This window comes from Uranotaenia lowii, chromosome 2 (genome assembly GCF_029784155.1).
Source record: "Uranotaenia lowii strain MFRU-FL chromosome 2, ASM2978415v1, whole genome shotgun sequence".
Classification (NCBI taxonomy): Eukaryota; Metazoa; Arthropoda; class Insecta; order Diptera; family Culicidae; genus Uranotaenia; species Uranotaenia lowii.
This window is the reverse complement of record NC_073692.1, coordinates 61,556,119-61,572,535: the sequence shown is the minus strand read 5'-3', so window position 1 is coordinate 61,572,535 and position 16,417 is coordinate 61,556,119. Positions and strand designations below refer to the sequence as shown.

At 43.8% G+C, this 16,417-nt stretch overlaps 1 protein-coding gene across 2 annotated transcripts in view; it reads right to left on the bottom strand.

Annotated features, from left to right (window-relative positions):
* Positions 1-1,193: 1,193 nt before the first annotated feature.
* The window catches only part of LOC129747562 (ubiquitin carboxyl-terminal hydrolase 7-like), a 28,038-nt gene continuing 12,814 nt past the window's right edge, over positions 1,194-16,417 (bottom strand). For both annotated transcript variants that reach the window (XM_055741842.1, XM_055741843.1), the window contains exon 4: positions 1,194-4,667. In XM_055741842.1, coding sequence (XP_055597817.1) covers positions 2,931-4,667 — 1,737 coding nt within the window. In that variant the 3' untranslated portion in view covers positions 1,194-2,930. The remainder of the gene's footprint in view (positions 4,668-16,417) is intronic.

Here is a 16,417-nt window from a genome sequence, read left to right as displayed (position 1 = left end):
TTAATTACCCTGAGCTACTTATTGCTTATCTGCGAGTCTCTCTGTCGATATAGATGTTTATATCATTCAGAATTGCTGTGATGCCCCGTTTTTGTTGACATTTTCACACAAGCCAATTGTTTGATAAAATCCGAGATCGCTGACACTTGTTCACTAGTCAGCTGTTTGTAGATGTTTTCGAAAAAAAAATTATTTACAACAAACCGAACATGTCCACAATTGGTTAAGATCAACATTTTTTTCTGAAAAACCAACAGCAACGCAAACGGTGAACGTTCGCCAATTTGTAGAACTAAATCACAAACGAACAACACATTTGTCAACATTTGCTGTAACAGCACCGCAAAACAACAAACGGACCAACGAACGAGAGTCATCGCATCGGCCCTAATACGTTCACACCGGTATATATCTCGGGATATAGGTATAAACTTAGGTCACATCAACAGTCACATGTGGTTGGGAAAAAAGAACGCATCTGATGTGATCATCATCAACCGTATGTTTTGGTCATGTAGTATACCGTCACAACTGTAAGATTTTCCTAATCCTCTGATGATTTTCCCGAACTCAGAATTTAGAACCAGAAGCAGGTGACGCTAATGTTTATTTTCACTTCCAGAAAAATACTTCATAATACCTGATTGAAATTATCACAACATCTCTCTGCATAGTACACGCCTATGTAATACATTCCCGCTATTCCTTAGCCAAAACATTCCCGAAGGCTACATACTGGTTTTGATTCAAAGTTGATAGAAAAGACCGATAGCGGTGAAGGTCACCCGCCAACTGGTTGGCGTTCCCCATTTTCCTCCAATGCGGGTGGCACTTCCAATCTCCTAGCGTTGATTTGTGATATCATCCACAAACGATGACGTTGTGTTGCTGCTGCTTCTACTGCTCACACATCTAGGAGCTCCCGACCAAAACGGAAGGGCTTGACTTGAGTTGAGAATACATATGGTACGATTAGCACGTCATTAAGGTGTTCCGCTAATCAACTAAAACCAAATTAGCATTTTGTCGGTCATCGTCTTCAATTAAGAAACAAAAATCTGTTCGTTTAGCTACAAGCTGCTTCAACTTTCAACTCCTAAAATTGTTCATGTTACCTACAATCTCATTGAAAAAAATCGTTAGTAAGTAAATTTTGGTAATAAGGTATCAATAAAACATTAAACGCATCTATCTTATTTTTTCAACAATTTGTTTTATTGTTTTTTTAGGACTTTATAATTTTACTGTTTTATTACAATAATCAGCTCCATCCATGTGTTTTTCCATTTTAGTTTTTTTTTTGCTTATTTTGATCGCTCTCGTTTCCTGCTTCCGTGTACTTTTTTCACATTTTCCTAGGAGCGCCGCCCCGTTCGGCTTTTCCAGCTTTTCCACCTCGAGGTAGTTTGACTACCCCTCTCATTTTGGGGTCCCCATATCAATTTTTCAGCCAGGTAAGTCACCCCATCATGTGTGGGTGGTGGGTGGACGGACGCGAGGAACAGAGAAACGATGCCCCAGACAGATTAGATAGAACCTATTCCATTATCCTTCAAACTAGTGTTTTTTTCCTTTGTCCTCTCTCTTTTTTTATCCTCATCTATTTCATAGTTTATTCGCTGACTTGCAGGCATTCTTTTCTTCTTTTTACAGTCGGTCTCGGTCGCGATCTTCAATGAGTTGCGGCGGCGTTTTGTCTCTAGATAACTTCATTTTGTTAGATTTTCGTTTTCGGCTGTTGCAGCGTAGATTTAGAGTTCTTAATAGTCTTATATTTTTAACTGTATTTACTTTCTCTCCCGTCCTTTTTTGCTCTGTTTTCAATCTGTTATTTTAATTGATGTATTTTTTATAATCATTTTAAATACAAATAAACGATATACTGTCACTGTTTCATCAGTTCTCGTTTTTTTTTATTAATTTTGACTTCACATCGAGTGAGCTGTGTAGGCGTTCGGTTGAATAAAGGACAAAACTTTTTTCTGTGTATCACATGATAAACTGATTTAAATTGGACAAAAACTGGATCACGGAGAGATAAACTGAAGGCGTCATGGGACCCACAAACTTAAAAAGAATGCATTCTCAAGAGGTCGTAGACAGGGTACCTCGAAAAATAAGGACTCAAAAACAAACGTAAATAAATTACCAACTGAAAACAAGCGTCATCATGAGGGTTGGTCGTCAGTGAGTGAGTGAGCAGCCGCGGGGGGAGCACTACCCTACCTAGAATAATCTATCTTTGTGGTGGACACTAATTTTGAAGTGAAGAATGATGATGAACAACCAATGTAACCGGATTCGGGAGGTGTACGTACATTAGACGTCTTTGTCGATAGCTAATAATAATTAGTACATTCTAGTTTTTTTGTTTTGTTTAAATTCCTCAATTATTTTTTAAGCCTATTTCATCTTAAACTTGGTTGATATAAAAACATGTTAATAAAAAAATAATAACAGCTTTCAATCTGCGTGTGACTTTAGACTTTAGACCATCATAGAACATGTTTCCTTCTCAGTTTTTGCGTTTTTTTGTCTGTTTTGGAACGTTCCTACAACACCACACAATGAGAAATCTGAGGGGTGAACCAACCTCAAAACTTTTTACCTGAAGTTTTGGAGTCAAATTAAATAGTTGAATAAAATTAATAGTAAATTGTTTGCCTTTTCTTTTTTTTTTTACTTAGCACGTGTGGCTGTGGCGAATATGCTGTTGTGATTTCTTCTATGTGAGTGTGTGTATATCTTTTATTTCGGTTAAGCGTTTGTTTTATCTTGGGGAAGCAATATGACGGTGCTGTTGTTGTTGGTGGGCAAGCAAGAGCTCAACGCTACACTCAAGCAAATATTTTGTTTCTTTTATTGCCGGGAAGAGGGACGATGCCTGGGGTTTTTGAAGGAAACATAAACAAGGGTATGAGAGTAAACTCTTAATTGTAGATTTTGATCGCCTTTTCCATATAGTTGAACCTGCTTCGCTTGGTGTTCTTGTTTATGTGCTCCAATCCGAGATAGGTTCGGGAGCTCGGGTCAGTTGGATCCGCTCGGAACATGTCCAGGTTAATTTTGATCATCTCGTCGTCGATATAGTCAATATGCTCGGTGATAATGGCTAGCTTGTACTTCTCCCATTCCTTGTCTGAGACGTTCAACTTCTTCTTGATGCGTTCCTTCAGGGTGCCGAAGGTTTCGTGATGCACCGTCCGGATGAAGAAGGGAATACCGAAAATGCTACCAATGTCCTTAGTGAAATGCAGCACTGGCACGAGCATTTCGTTTTCTGATAAATTTGCTTCGTCTTCGGCTATTTCCTCGATGCGGTACATTTTCTGATTACTGATGGCCGTTCGTTGCACGAAGGTGTTCTCCGTATAGTCGTGCAACTGGTCTAGAGGAGTGTCCTCCGAAGGTCCAGGGGCTAGCCTATTCTTCGACAGCTCCGATATTCTCAGCATCTTGGTACTATTTTCGCTGAATTCGATCACCTTGGCCGCCTCCGCCAACAGATTCATCACAGTCCCGTTCTTACTTGGGTAAAGTATGAGCTCCTTTTCCTCCTTCAGGTTCGGCATCAGATACAAACAGCGGAACTGTTTCTTATTCTCCAGCTCATTTATACTGATGGACAACTTTTGGTAGAACAACTTTCGGACCGGTTTAGCCTTTGAGTAACACAAAATATCTTTCAGGGAACCGTTGAAGGTATAGGGCAGCGGTGGTCCGGGAATATCGGTGTGGTTCTTGCATTTGAAAAACTGTATCTCGTAGGGATTACAATTGATCCTCCTACCACAAGCCTTTGCGATCTGGTCGTAGTTGGACTCCGACGAAAGATCCAGTATGAACCCGGTATCATTTGGATTCAGCGTATCTACAAATACCACCTCGATCCGGCAGTACAAATCTTTCAGGTAGTCGTCCAGTTTCGGGAACTCCAAGTTTTCCACTCCCGGGTTTACCTTTTCAATGATAATAATGGACCCATTGTACGGCATAGTCAGACCCGAATCGATCACAAAATATTCAGGCATCTTAACCGCCTTATTAATATCTGTGACCTCGTTCAACTGAATTTCCGTATCCGGTTCAAAGTGCGCCCTTCTGATGCACTCCTTGTGAAATGCTTCGTTGGACAGATATTTGTACGATTTGAAAAACCCGTGGCCACAGTAATTCAACCGCTTCTCAACGGGATCGTACGATTTGAAGAATATCAGCAAATCGTTCTGCTCCATCGGCTGCAGCTGTCCGGTTTCTGGGGAGGCCAGCTCTAGAAAGATGATCCACGGATTCTTCGGGTCCGGATAGCCGTGCTTGCTGCAGCTTTCGTTCGAGGTCTGATCGATGAGCTGAAACTTGTGTATCCTCATGCCATCCTTCAGCACCGTCCACATCCGCATCTTATCCGGTTCCACGTTGAACGTCTTCGAGAACAGGGTGGCCAGCTCGGCGATCGTAATGCTTTTGCGCACCTTGAAGCTCCGGTAGGTGGCAGTGGCCGGATCGAACAGGTCCGACTTCTGGTAGATCTCCAGATAATCCTCCAGCAGCACGTTGATGTTCATGTAGTTGTTGGCGTCGGTTCGTTCCGTTCGGCGGCACTGCTGGATGCGCCGCTGCTCGTCCAGACGCTCCTGCAGCTCCTCGGAGATATCGGTGCTCTTTACCTACAATGTTTATGTTTTATTAATATTTTGCTCTAAGGGGGATTTTGGGGATCACCTTTGTGTACGAATTGTGCGGGTGGGTGGCAAACTTTTCACTATTTCTCAAATCCCGTTATTCTTACCCAAAATTTAGACATTTCAATCGATTTTCAATTGATAGCAAACCATTTATAATTTGAAAAAGCGTCATCAATATAAACATAACAAATCAGAAAAAAAATTAAAAAATAATTTTCCAAAATAAGAATTTAAAGCTTCAGTTTGACTTCAAGCGAGGCTTCATTCATCTCCTTGCTCATTGCTTGCAACTTGACTAAAATTGATAACTTGCGGCTATTGGATGAAACGAAAGCAAGATTCACATTAGAATTGAGTAATGATGGAATATTAAAAAACAAATAGTATAAGAAATCATAAACAAAGAAACCCAAATATGTTTTAAAATTTAGGTCTTGACCATCATCAAAATTCAGGTATTATACATCAGATACTAGACTTCAGATGGGGGCCGGACATTCGGCCGAAGGCCGATAGGCCGAGAGATGTTAGGCCGAAGGTCGCTAGGCCGAATGGGTTAAAAGGCCGACGGATGTTCGGCCGAATAGGACAATAGGCCGAATGGGATATAAGGCCGAAGGTTATTTGGCCGAATCATATTCAGCCGAATGGTCATCAGGCCGAATCGTCATTTGGCCGAATGTTAACTTAACCGAATGGTCATTAGACCGAATGATCATTAGGCCGAATGGTCATTAGGCCCAACGGTCATCAGGCCGAATGGTCATTAGGCCGAATGGTCGTGAGGCCGAAAGGTCGTATGGCCAAAAGGTCGTAAGGCCGAATGGATGCAAGGCCGAAAGATCGTTAGGCCGAATGGTCGTCGGGCAAAATGGTCGTAAGGGCGAATGGATGCTTGGCCGAATCGTCGTTAGGCCGAATGATCACTAGGCCGAATGGTCATTAGGCCGAATGGTCATAATTCTGAATGGTCGTAAGGCCGAATGGATGTAAGAAGGTCGTTAGGCCGAATGGCCACTAGGCCGAATGGTTGTTCGGCTGAATGGTCGTTGGGCCGAATTTATGCTAGATATTTTATCGCTTTTTTGCATGTTAGGCCGAATGGTCGTTAGGCCGAAAAGTGATCAGGCCGAATGGTCATCAGGCCGAATGGATGTACGGCTGGATTCGACCATTCGGCTTTGCGACCATTCGGCCTAGTGGCCATTCGGCCTAGTTGCCATTCGGCCTAACAGCCATTCGGCCTAACGACCATTCGGCCTAGCATGCAGACAAGTGTAAAAGGTTTCTTATTGACCTAGCAACCATTCATGAAGATCATTCAGCCTTATGTTCATACAGCCTAACGACTATTTAGCCTAACGACCTTTCGGCCTAGCATCCATTTACCCTTACGACCATTCGGCCTAATGACCTTTCGGCCTTACGACATTTCGGCCTAACATCCATTGGGACTTAAGAACATTCGGCCTAGTGACCATTCGGCCAAATGACCATTCGGCCAAATTATCATTCGGCCAAATGATCATTCGGCCAAATGACCATTCGGCCTAGTGACCATTCGGCTTAGTAACCATTCGGCCGAACATCCTTTCGGCCTTGCGCCCTTTCGGCCTAGTGGCATATTCGGCCAGATAGCCCATTCGGCCTAACGTCCATCGGCTGAACGACCTTCGGCCGAATGGCTTCACTTCAGATAGCTTACGTTAGACATCAATTATCAAACATCAGGCTTAAAATCAGGCTCAGTCAAAAGATATCATGCTTCCGACTTTAAACATCAGACTAAGACATAAGATATCTGTCTTCAATTTTATTTTTTTTTTAAGATTTTCCTTATATTTGATGATTCATTTAACATCAGTCTTCAAACGTGAAACTTCAAACTTAAGACATAGTCTAAAAAGCATAAATCAGAAATCAAATCACAAACATGAGACTTCAAGGTTAAGATATTAGACATCATTCATCAGGCCTCAAATGTGTCGGAGCCTAATGTCGGATTTTAACATCAAACATAAGATTTTAGACTTCCAAAGATGATCGCAGATCGACCAATCTTATATCAGACCTCAGACATCAGGCATAAATTATTAGACATCCGACATCGAACATAAGAAATTAGATATTAGAATTGATAGTCCGAAACCTGCATCATAAATCATGGATCAGAAATCAGAAGTAGAAAACAGATATCTAACATCAGAAATAAAAAAATATATGCATAAGAAATCATACAAGAAATAAAAATTTCGGAAGTCTTAAACATTTCAACAAGTAGATATTAAGACAAACAAAACAACCGATCAGAAATCGGACGCAGAAATCTGAAAAAGTTCTGTGGGAAATTTTTAAATGCCGTGATCATAAAAGAAATAAAAACAAAATTTCATCGAATCGGAAACAGAATAGAAGTATATTTAACCTAACTGGATATGAATAATCGGTTCACTAAAAAGCTGACTGTCCCTCAATAGGATGCTTGCATTTGTATTACAGACGTCAACAGCTTAATTTTCGGTAATCTGTTTATAACAATTTAACTGCACTTGTGTTTTTCCAAACTATGTAATTATTTCAGTTTTTCAGAACCATTACGGGTAATAGATCGTGTTCATTCTAACAACAATGAGAGGAATTCTGATTTTATTGATTAATTGTTAACAATTATTATCTAAAAATTGCATTGCGTATTAAATTTCGAATATTTTAGTATCATCAGAACGCAGCCTAATGCGCTAATACCTTCTATTTTCTGACAAATCAATTTATCTACATTTTTTAATGTTCGGTATAAAGTACCTATTAGTTTTAATATCCTGGGAAGCTTGTATTATTAAATTTTCCATTTCTGATGGGTAATTACGCTTAACGTTTTTCCCATCACATCCATTCAGACTTGAATGGATCAAGTAAATACAATAGAAAGAAATAAAGTAATATAAAATAAGCTAAAGCAAATGTGCCAGCTGTGATAACTTTGCGAGACTTTGCTAGCAGCGCCTTGGTCGACTTGGTTATTTCTGAACTAGTACCACCAACAAGGCATCGAACTTGTTCCTTCTTGCATCTGGTTCTGAGCAATTTCTTTAATTGTTGCTCTTCTAAGCCGGCTATGAAATTATCCAGCTTGGTTTCAATTTTCGATAAGGATTCTTTTATTTTCTCCCAGAGCTGCGCCTGAGTCAAGATATCTTCGGAACCAACGTTAGTCATATCCTGCCGAGAATCATCCGTTGTTTGTACCAGTTTATTGGCCATCGGTGATGGTGAAGCAGCTCTTGTTTTGGACTTAACCTGCTGAAAGTGTAATTAAAACATACATGTTGGAATTTATACATTCGATCTTTTCCAAAAGTTGTGGGGTAGGGATAGGTCATTTTGAAGGATTAAAATCTCGGAAAAACCTTTTTTTCTTTTAATTTATCTTTTTTTTCTGAGAAAAATAATGATCGTGTTGGTAAAATTCTCTCAAAATAAATACTAACAACCAGTGAATCAAATTGTCCCTGATATTGTCTTGAAACAAGCGACAAAGTCGGCGTGTTGTTTTGTCTTTATTCTCTCTCTGTGCGACAGCCTTTTGTCTCTCCCGTATGTGTATCATGACAAAATGAAATAGGCAATCGAGAATTGTCGCGTCGTTGAGAAGATAATGACAAATTCTGTTTTTTTTTTTTTTTTTTGTTTATGGGTTTATGAGCGCCTGGCTGACCCGGAAAGGAAAAACAGAACGGGGGACAGAAGAGGAAAATTTTAAATGAGAGTAGTATAGCTTAGAAAAGGATAGCGGCAACAGAGCCCGAGGGTTCTGAAGCACCAGATTAGGGGAAGCGTTAAGATAGTGCTCGACGGACTAGGACGGTTGGTGGGCCCCATATGAACTTCGAGTTAACCCAACCTTTAATTCAACTGAGCAATAGCAGTATGGTATCAAATAATATGATATCATATGCTAACGCCTCGATATCATTGTCAGAAGGGTTCACTATCTTACCGTAGTTGAATTTTCCCTACCTGTCATCTACCTTACTCGTTTCCATAAATTTGGATTCTTCCTAGTTTGATTTAGAAATAATCATAGATTTGCTAAGTAAAAAATATATATTCAAGTGATTGATTCTACGGGACTACACGGTTATTCGATAACTCAATTAGGATATCATAAAAACAGAATCTAGAAAAGGTGTATCTTAAACTCATCAACAATGAACTATAAGCTTAAATAGCAATAGCTTTATTAATATCGTCAACTTATCAACGGAACAGGAAAATAACAGTGCTGTTCTTTAAAACCTTATCACTAATTGTGGTCAACTTCTCAAACAAACTTTAATACTCAATCTACACGATAGGGGTTCAATTCAAATAAACCGTGTGCCTGTGTTTAAATGCCCGAAATAAATGATCTGAACTATCTACTCATTCTTGCTTATCTAAATCATATTTTCTATTTTAAACTTCGATTTATGAATTTCAATCCTAACCGAAAAAATGTATAGCTCTACCAAAAGTAAATAAATAAATAAAAACAAATGTCGGAAGTGTATTACAAACTGAAATATCATATTTGTCAAAACAGCATTCCCGTCCAATGAGCCCCTAGTTCTTGTAAAATGCTTGATTTAAGAATAAGCCAACGAAATTCATAAACCGCAAATGCACACTTTCTAGAGCATTGGGGAGGCGAATACCATTACCTATACCTAACCTAGCAATACTTGAAACATCCTAATTCTATGAAACTAAACTAGCTAACTACCTTACCAAACAGATTATGCCCTATTGAAAAGTATCACTTTATGTCGGCAAAATGTGATATTTTCACTACAAAATTTTCCCATTGTTCAACGGAAGGGAGGGCAAGTGTTTCAACTCCCATTCATCTTATCAGTATGGATTGTTGGCACCGCTGGCAACCATGGTCAGAGCCGCGACGCTGCTGAGTGTCGGATACGATAGAGCGCTGCCGCGCTTGTCAAATTGACAGATTCGGCGGTTGAGATGAGAACGATTTTTTCAGTTAGTCGAAATTTTCCAAACGCAGTGCATTGTTGCCCGAAAAGCGCTAATCTAAAATTAGCAAATTGTTTGTATCGCGAGTAGTTTAGGTGGAGGAAAAATTGTTATTTTCACTACACAATCGTAAGTAGTACGAATTTCTAAATTATATTCATTATTTGACCGAAACATATTGTTAATTCAGGCGAGCCTAGCAGCAGGCATTATTTGCGAGGTGTTCGGATAGGACGCACAAGAAGAAACCATTTAATGTAAGCCTAACTTTCTTTAAACTGTTATTCACAAGATAATGAATAAATATCTTTTTAGTTTTGAGCTACGGCTTGAGCATTGCTCCAAAAACCGGTTTTCTTTTCGTCCGAACACAAACTCAAAAATTAAATGAGTTCGGCTCAAAGGATGGAAAATGAGGTTAGGAACCATAACCTCCAACAAGAGCCCAATGCCGAAGCAACTGCCTATGATTGTGCTCTGTGTGATGAGCCAAACCATGTCGACCACCATATGGTCCAGTGTGACACCTGTCCGCGCTGGTTCCACTACACCTGCGCCGGTGTTACTGAGGAGATAGAGGACAAACCATGGAGCTGCCCTACTTGCTCATCCGATAAACAAGCTGATGTCGCCGGTGGTGAATCTCAGGAGGACATTTCGATCCTTGAGTCCCTGGATTTGGGTGCACGGAAGGATGCACGCTGGAAGCGGAACGAGGAGCAGCAAAAAGCTGCTGACGAACAGCACCAACGCGATTTGCTGTTGATGAGGGAGATGCAGCGGCGAAATTTTCAACGACAACTGCAGCGCGAGCAGCAGCAGCGCTTGGCGCAGCTCGAACTAGAACGCGAGATGCTGGAGTTGCGACGAAAGGCTGATGAAGACTACCAGGTACAGCGGAGGCAACTGTGGGGTACCTACGGAATTAATCCACAATCGCAGGGCTACCCAGGCACGATGAATATTCCACGGCACTCAGTTGGTGGTGAAGAGCAAATAAAATTTCCCGCTGGTCCACAATCGTACCCAGCATATTCGACACCGTTGTCCGGAAGTAATCCCCCTACGGTGCCGATGACACCACTGCGGAATCCAGGAGTGTATCCAACAAGAGCGGCTCCCAGCAATTCGAACGTACCGATCGTTCCTCATCCTCTCCCTACGTACCAGTTGCCACCTCCGCCTCCGGAGAAAATTGATGGCTGCAATCCTTCGAATGTTCCAGTGAATCTGCCAACCAGGCACAACCCGCTGCCAAATCGCGGTCTGCCATTAGGGGAACCAGTGAATCCAGAATCTTCCAGCCAACTCCGGTATTCGGCCATGCATCGCGTACATCAAGGGGGCCCAGTGGGTCCATGCGATCCGCCCAATCCGCCTCCACATTCGGATGCACAATGGCCGCAAGCACCTTTGCCACCTGTAGCCGAGTTGACCAGGGCACAGATCGCTGCTCGAAAAGGACCGTTCTGCAAACTACCGACCTTCAGCGGAGACCCTGAGGAATGGCCGCTGTTTTACAGCAGCTACATCAATGGAAACTTGGCGTGCAACTGGTCGAATTTGGACAACCTTGGAAGACTGCAGGAGGCTATTCAAAATCCCGCGCGCTCTAAGGTGCGCCACCATTTGATGCTGCCTGAAACGGTACCCGAAGCCATCGAAACATTGCGGAGACTTTATGGGCGCCCGGAACAAATTATTTCTGCGCTTGTGCGCAAGGCGCAGAATGCGAAGCCGCCATGTCTGGAAAATCCGGTAACTTTTTCGGATTTCGGCATCATCGTGCAGCAACTCACCGATCACCTGATTGCGTCCGGACTCCGGGATCACTTGGTGAATCCACATCTCATTGATATCCTTGTGGCCAAGCTTCCTGGTCAGACGCAGATTGAATGGATCCGCTACAGACGTCAGCAAGGTTTTTCCACTCTAAAAACCTTTTCCGATTTCATCACCGCCATCGGAGCCGATGCCCTAGAGTTGGAACACATCAACCGGATGCACGGTTGCAGCAAAGAGAGGCCGAAGCCAGAAAAACCGAGAGCCGACAAGAAAGTGAAGGAGAAAAGTGCCGAGGGTTTCCTGCATACCCACATCGGAGAGTTCGAGGACAAGCGGGCAAGCAGAAAAGTAGAGCCATCTGCCCCCTCCTCTTCCTCATCCAAGTCCGTACAACAGCAGCAGACCCGGGTGCCATGCCACATTTGCAATCGCACCGATCATCGCACAAGGTTTTGTGACGACTTTGCTAAGCTGTCCTGGGAAGGTCGCGTGAAGGAAGTGGCCAAATGGAAGCTGTGCAAACTTTGCCTCAACGAACATGGCGATTCGAACTGTCGTTTCAAGCGCAAGTGCAACATCGGAAACTGTCATGAAATGCACCACCCACTACTTCACCCAACGAACAACAACAATCCTGTGGCCACAACTGATTGCAACGCTCACAGTGTCGACATTCAACAACCAGTGATTTATCGAATGGTACCTGTCCGACTAAGTAACGGCAACCACTCGGTGAACGTAATCGCATTCCTGGATGAAGGCGCATCCTGCTCTTTGGTGGAACGTGACGTTGCGGATCAGATTCAGCTGGGAGGAGAACCACAACCACTTATCGTCAAGTGGACGGCGGGTATGACGCGCATGGAGCGCGACTCTAAGCGAGTGCACCTATCGATTTCCGCTATTGATTCGTCGGAGCAGTTCGTGCTGAAGAATGTGCACACCGTTGAGAGATTGAAACTTCCCGAACAGAAACTACTATTCGCAGATGTCGCAAGGAAGTACCAGTATCTGGAAGGGCTACCTGTCTGCGACTACCGCTGCGATACTCCACGAATTCTAATTGGACTCAAACATCTGCACGTCTACGCCCCATTGGAGTCACGCATTGGGGCCCCTGGTGAACCGATCGCGGTTCGAACTCATCTTGGTTGGACAGTGTACGGGCCACAAAATTTAGCAGATACCTCCGAAATGTTTTCTGGTCACCACGACATGAGCCCGGCAGATCGTGAGCTGCATGAGCTGCTACGTAGTCAATACATGCTGGAAGAAGCCGGAATCGCAGTTTCAGTTTTGCCTGAATCGTCGAAAGACCGCCGTGCTCGTGACCTGTTAGAAAAAACCACCGTGCGAATTGGCCAACGCTTCGAGACAGGGCTGCTGTGGAAGGATGACAACCCTCAATTGCCCGACAGTTACCCGATGGCCGTGAAGCGGCTGAAAGCCTTAGAACGAAAGTTGTCGAGAAATCCGGAGCTGAAGGAGAAGGTATCCAACCAAATCGCCGAGTACCAAGAAAAGAGGTACGCCCATAAAGCGACCGCCCAAGATTACGCTGACGCTGCTGCTGGTGCCAAGGTCTGGTACCTCCCCTTAAACGTGGTCCTCAATCCAAGAAAGTCAAGCAAGGTCCGCCTTGTCTGGGACGCGGCGGCTGCAGTCAACGGAATTTCGCTTAACTCGGCTCTTTTGAAGGGGCCCGATATGCTGACCGATCTGCCTGGAGTTTTGTTTCACTTCCGAGAGCGACCCATCGCCTTTGGGGGTGATATTATGAAAATGTACCACCAAATCGGTATACGACGAAGCGACAAGCAGGCCCAACGTTTTCTGTACCGGAATGAACCAACTGATCCGCCGGAGATCTTCGTCATGGACGTGGCGACTTTTGGCTCGACGTGCTCACCGTGTTCCGCCCAGTATATAAAGAACCGGAACGCAAAGGATTTTGCAGACGAATATCCGGCTGCAGCAGCGGCGATTGTCGACAATACTTACGTTGACGATTACCTCGATAGCGCAGATTCGGTGGAAGAGGCGGTCATGCGGGCACAGCAGGTGAAGAAGATCCACTCAGCAGGTGGGTTCCGAATTCGAAACTGGGTCTCAAATAGTACCGAAGTCCTGGTGAAATTGGAGGAGCCGACGGAGCGCCAAGTAGTCCATTTCAGTGCCAACAAGACAACGAACATGGAGCGCATTCTTGGTGTGTTCTGGGATCCAGTCGAAGATGTCTTTCGGTTTTCGATCAAACTCCGCAGTGATCTGGAGTCGTTCATGGCCGGCAGTCAGCGTCCTACCAAGCGACAACTGGGACTGCAAATCGGTACCGCTTGTGCTGATAGGTTCACTAGAGCTCGCACACGCTGGAAATTCAACCCTCCCTCAGCCCCTCATATGGGAGGGATCTGGAAGAGGCTTGTGAGATCAACCAAGGAGGCGATGAAGGCTCTGGACGACGGCCTACGACTAATCGACGAAGTGCTGCTAACCGTGTTGACCAAAGCTGCGGAAATGATCAACTGTAGACCGCTGACGTACGTTCCCCAAGAGTCATCGGAGGTGGAAGCTTTAACGCCATATCACTTCCTCCGAGGTTTTCCGTCCGGGGAACATCATCAGGTGGAGGAAACGGCCAATCCTGCTGAAGCTTTACGGGACCAGTATAAACGAGCACTTCAGCTAGCGGACATCCTGTGGCAACGTTGGTTCAAAGAATACGTGCCCTATATCGATCAACCAACGAAGTGGCACGCCGACAGCCAACCGGTAGCGGAAGGTGACCTGGTGTACTTCGCCGATGGTAACAGCAGGAAGACCTGGGTGCGAGGCGTGGTCCAGCAGATCATCCCTGGACGAGACGGAGTGATGCGCAGAGCTGTGGTGCGTTTGGCGAATGGGAAGGAGCTGCGTCGTACGGTGAACAAGCTTGCGGTGTTGGAGATTGGAGGTAAATCCAGTCAGGAACAGGACCCTGGACTAGAGTTACGGTGGGGGCTGTTGGCACCGCTGGCAACCATGGTCAGAGCCGCGACGCTGCTGAGTGTCGGATACGATAGAGCGCTGCCGCGCTTGTCAAATTGACAGATTCGGCGGTTGAGATGAGAACGATTTTTTCAGTTAGTCGAAATTTTCCAAACGCAGTGCATTGTTGCCCGAAAAGCGCTAATCTAAAATTAGCAAATTGTTTGTATCGCGAGTAGTTTAGGTGGAGGAAAAATTGTTATTTTCACTACACAATCGTAAGTAGTACGAATTTCTAAATTATATTCATTATTTGACCGAAACATATTGTTAATTCAGGCGAGCCTAGCAGCAGGCATTATTTGCGAGGTGTTCGGATAGGACGCACAAGAAGAAACCATTTAATGTAAGCCTAACTTTCTTTAAACTGTTATTCACAAGATAATGAATAAATATCTTTTTAGTTTTGAGCTACGGCTTGAGCATTGCTCCAAAAACCGGTTTTCTTTTCGTCCGAACATGGATCATGAAGAATTGGGACACCATTGAACCTACCGCTAATTTAATTTAAATAAAGGTGTCCAGCACGCCTTCTAATTTGAGTCATATTATGATCCATGCTTGACAAGATGTGTGCAACGACCCTCTCAGGACAATGATAGCAAACCATCATTATCACAAGCATGCACACCGCCGCCGTGACCCATGGGAACCCAGGGTACGGGAGAAGATAATGACAAATTCTAATGTGAAATTGTCATGATATTTACAACTTGGGACAATCCGCTTTGCTTATGTGGGTAATCTATCTGATTTCGTTATAATGAAAAATTATGTGACCAGATCATAAGCTCTTAGCCTAACTTTAAGGGAAACCATGCTAGAAGTAGTACACGGACACTAGGTCGAGGTCGTGGCCAATCTGGCCGGTTCCGGAACGAAATATATCAAAGTTATCGGATTGAGACTTGCGACATATTTGATAGAAAGCTCTTGGCCTCTTCATGAAAGGAATCGATAGGAGAAGTGATTCGGGGACACTTGATCGTGGCCATGGCCAATCTGTCCGGTTCCGGAACGAAATATGTCAAAGTTATCGGATTGATACTTGCGACATATTGATGGAAAGCTCTTGGCCTCATCATAAACGAAATCGATAGGAGAATCGATTCGGGACACTGGGTCGTGGCCATGGCCAATCTGACCGGTTCCGAAACGAAATATGTCAAAGTTATCGGATTGAAACTTTCTACATATTGATAGAAAGCTCTTGGCTTCAACATGAAGGGAATCGATTGGAGAATTAATTCGGGGACACTGGGTCGCGGCCATGGCCAATCTGACCGGTTCCGGAACTAAATATGTCAAAGTTATCGGGTTGAGACTTGCGACATATTGATAGAAAGCTCGTGGCCTCTATATGAAGGGCCCCTCCGGGTCGGGGCCATGGCGAATCTGGCCGGTTCCGGAAGGAAATATTTCAAAGTTATCGGATTGAAACTTGCAACATATTGATGGAAAGCTCTTGGCCTCTTCATGAACGAAATCGATAGGAGAATAGATTCGGGGACACTGGGTCGTGGCCATGACCAATCTGGCCGGTTCCGGAACAAAATATGTCAAAGTTATCGGATTGAGACTTGCGACATATTGATAGAAAGCTCTTGGCCTCTCCTATCGATTCTCTGCATGAAGAGGCCAAGAGCTTTCCATCAATATGTCGCAAGTCTCAATCCGATAACTTTGACATATTTCGTTCCGGAACCGGCCAGATTGGCCATGGCACCGCCCCAGTGTCCCCAAATCGCTTTTCCTACCGATTCCCTTCATGTTGAGGCCAACAGCTTTCTATCAATATGTAGAAAGTTTCAATCCAATAACTTTGATATATTTCGCTCCGGAACCGGCCAGATTGGCCATGGCAACGATCAAGCGTCCCCGAATCACTTCTCCTATCGATTTCG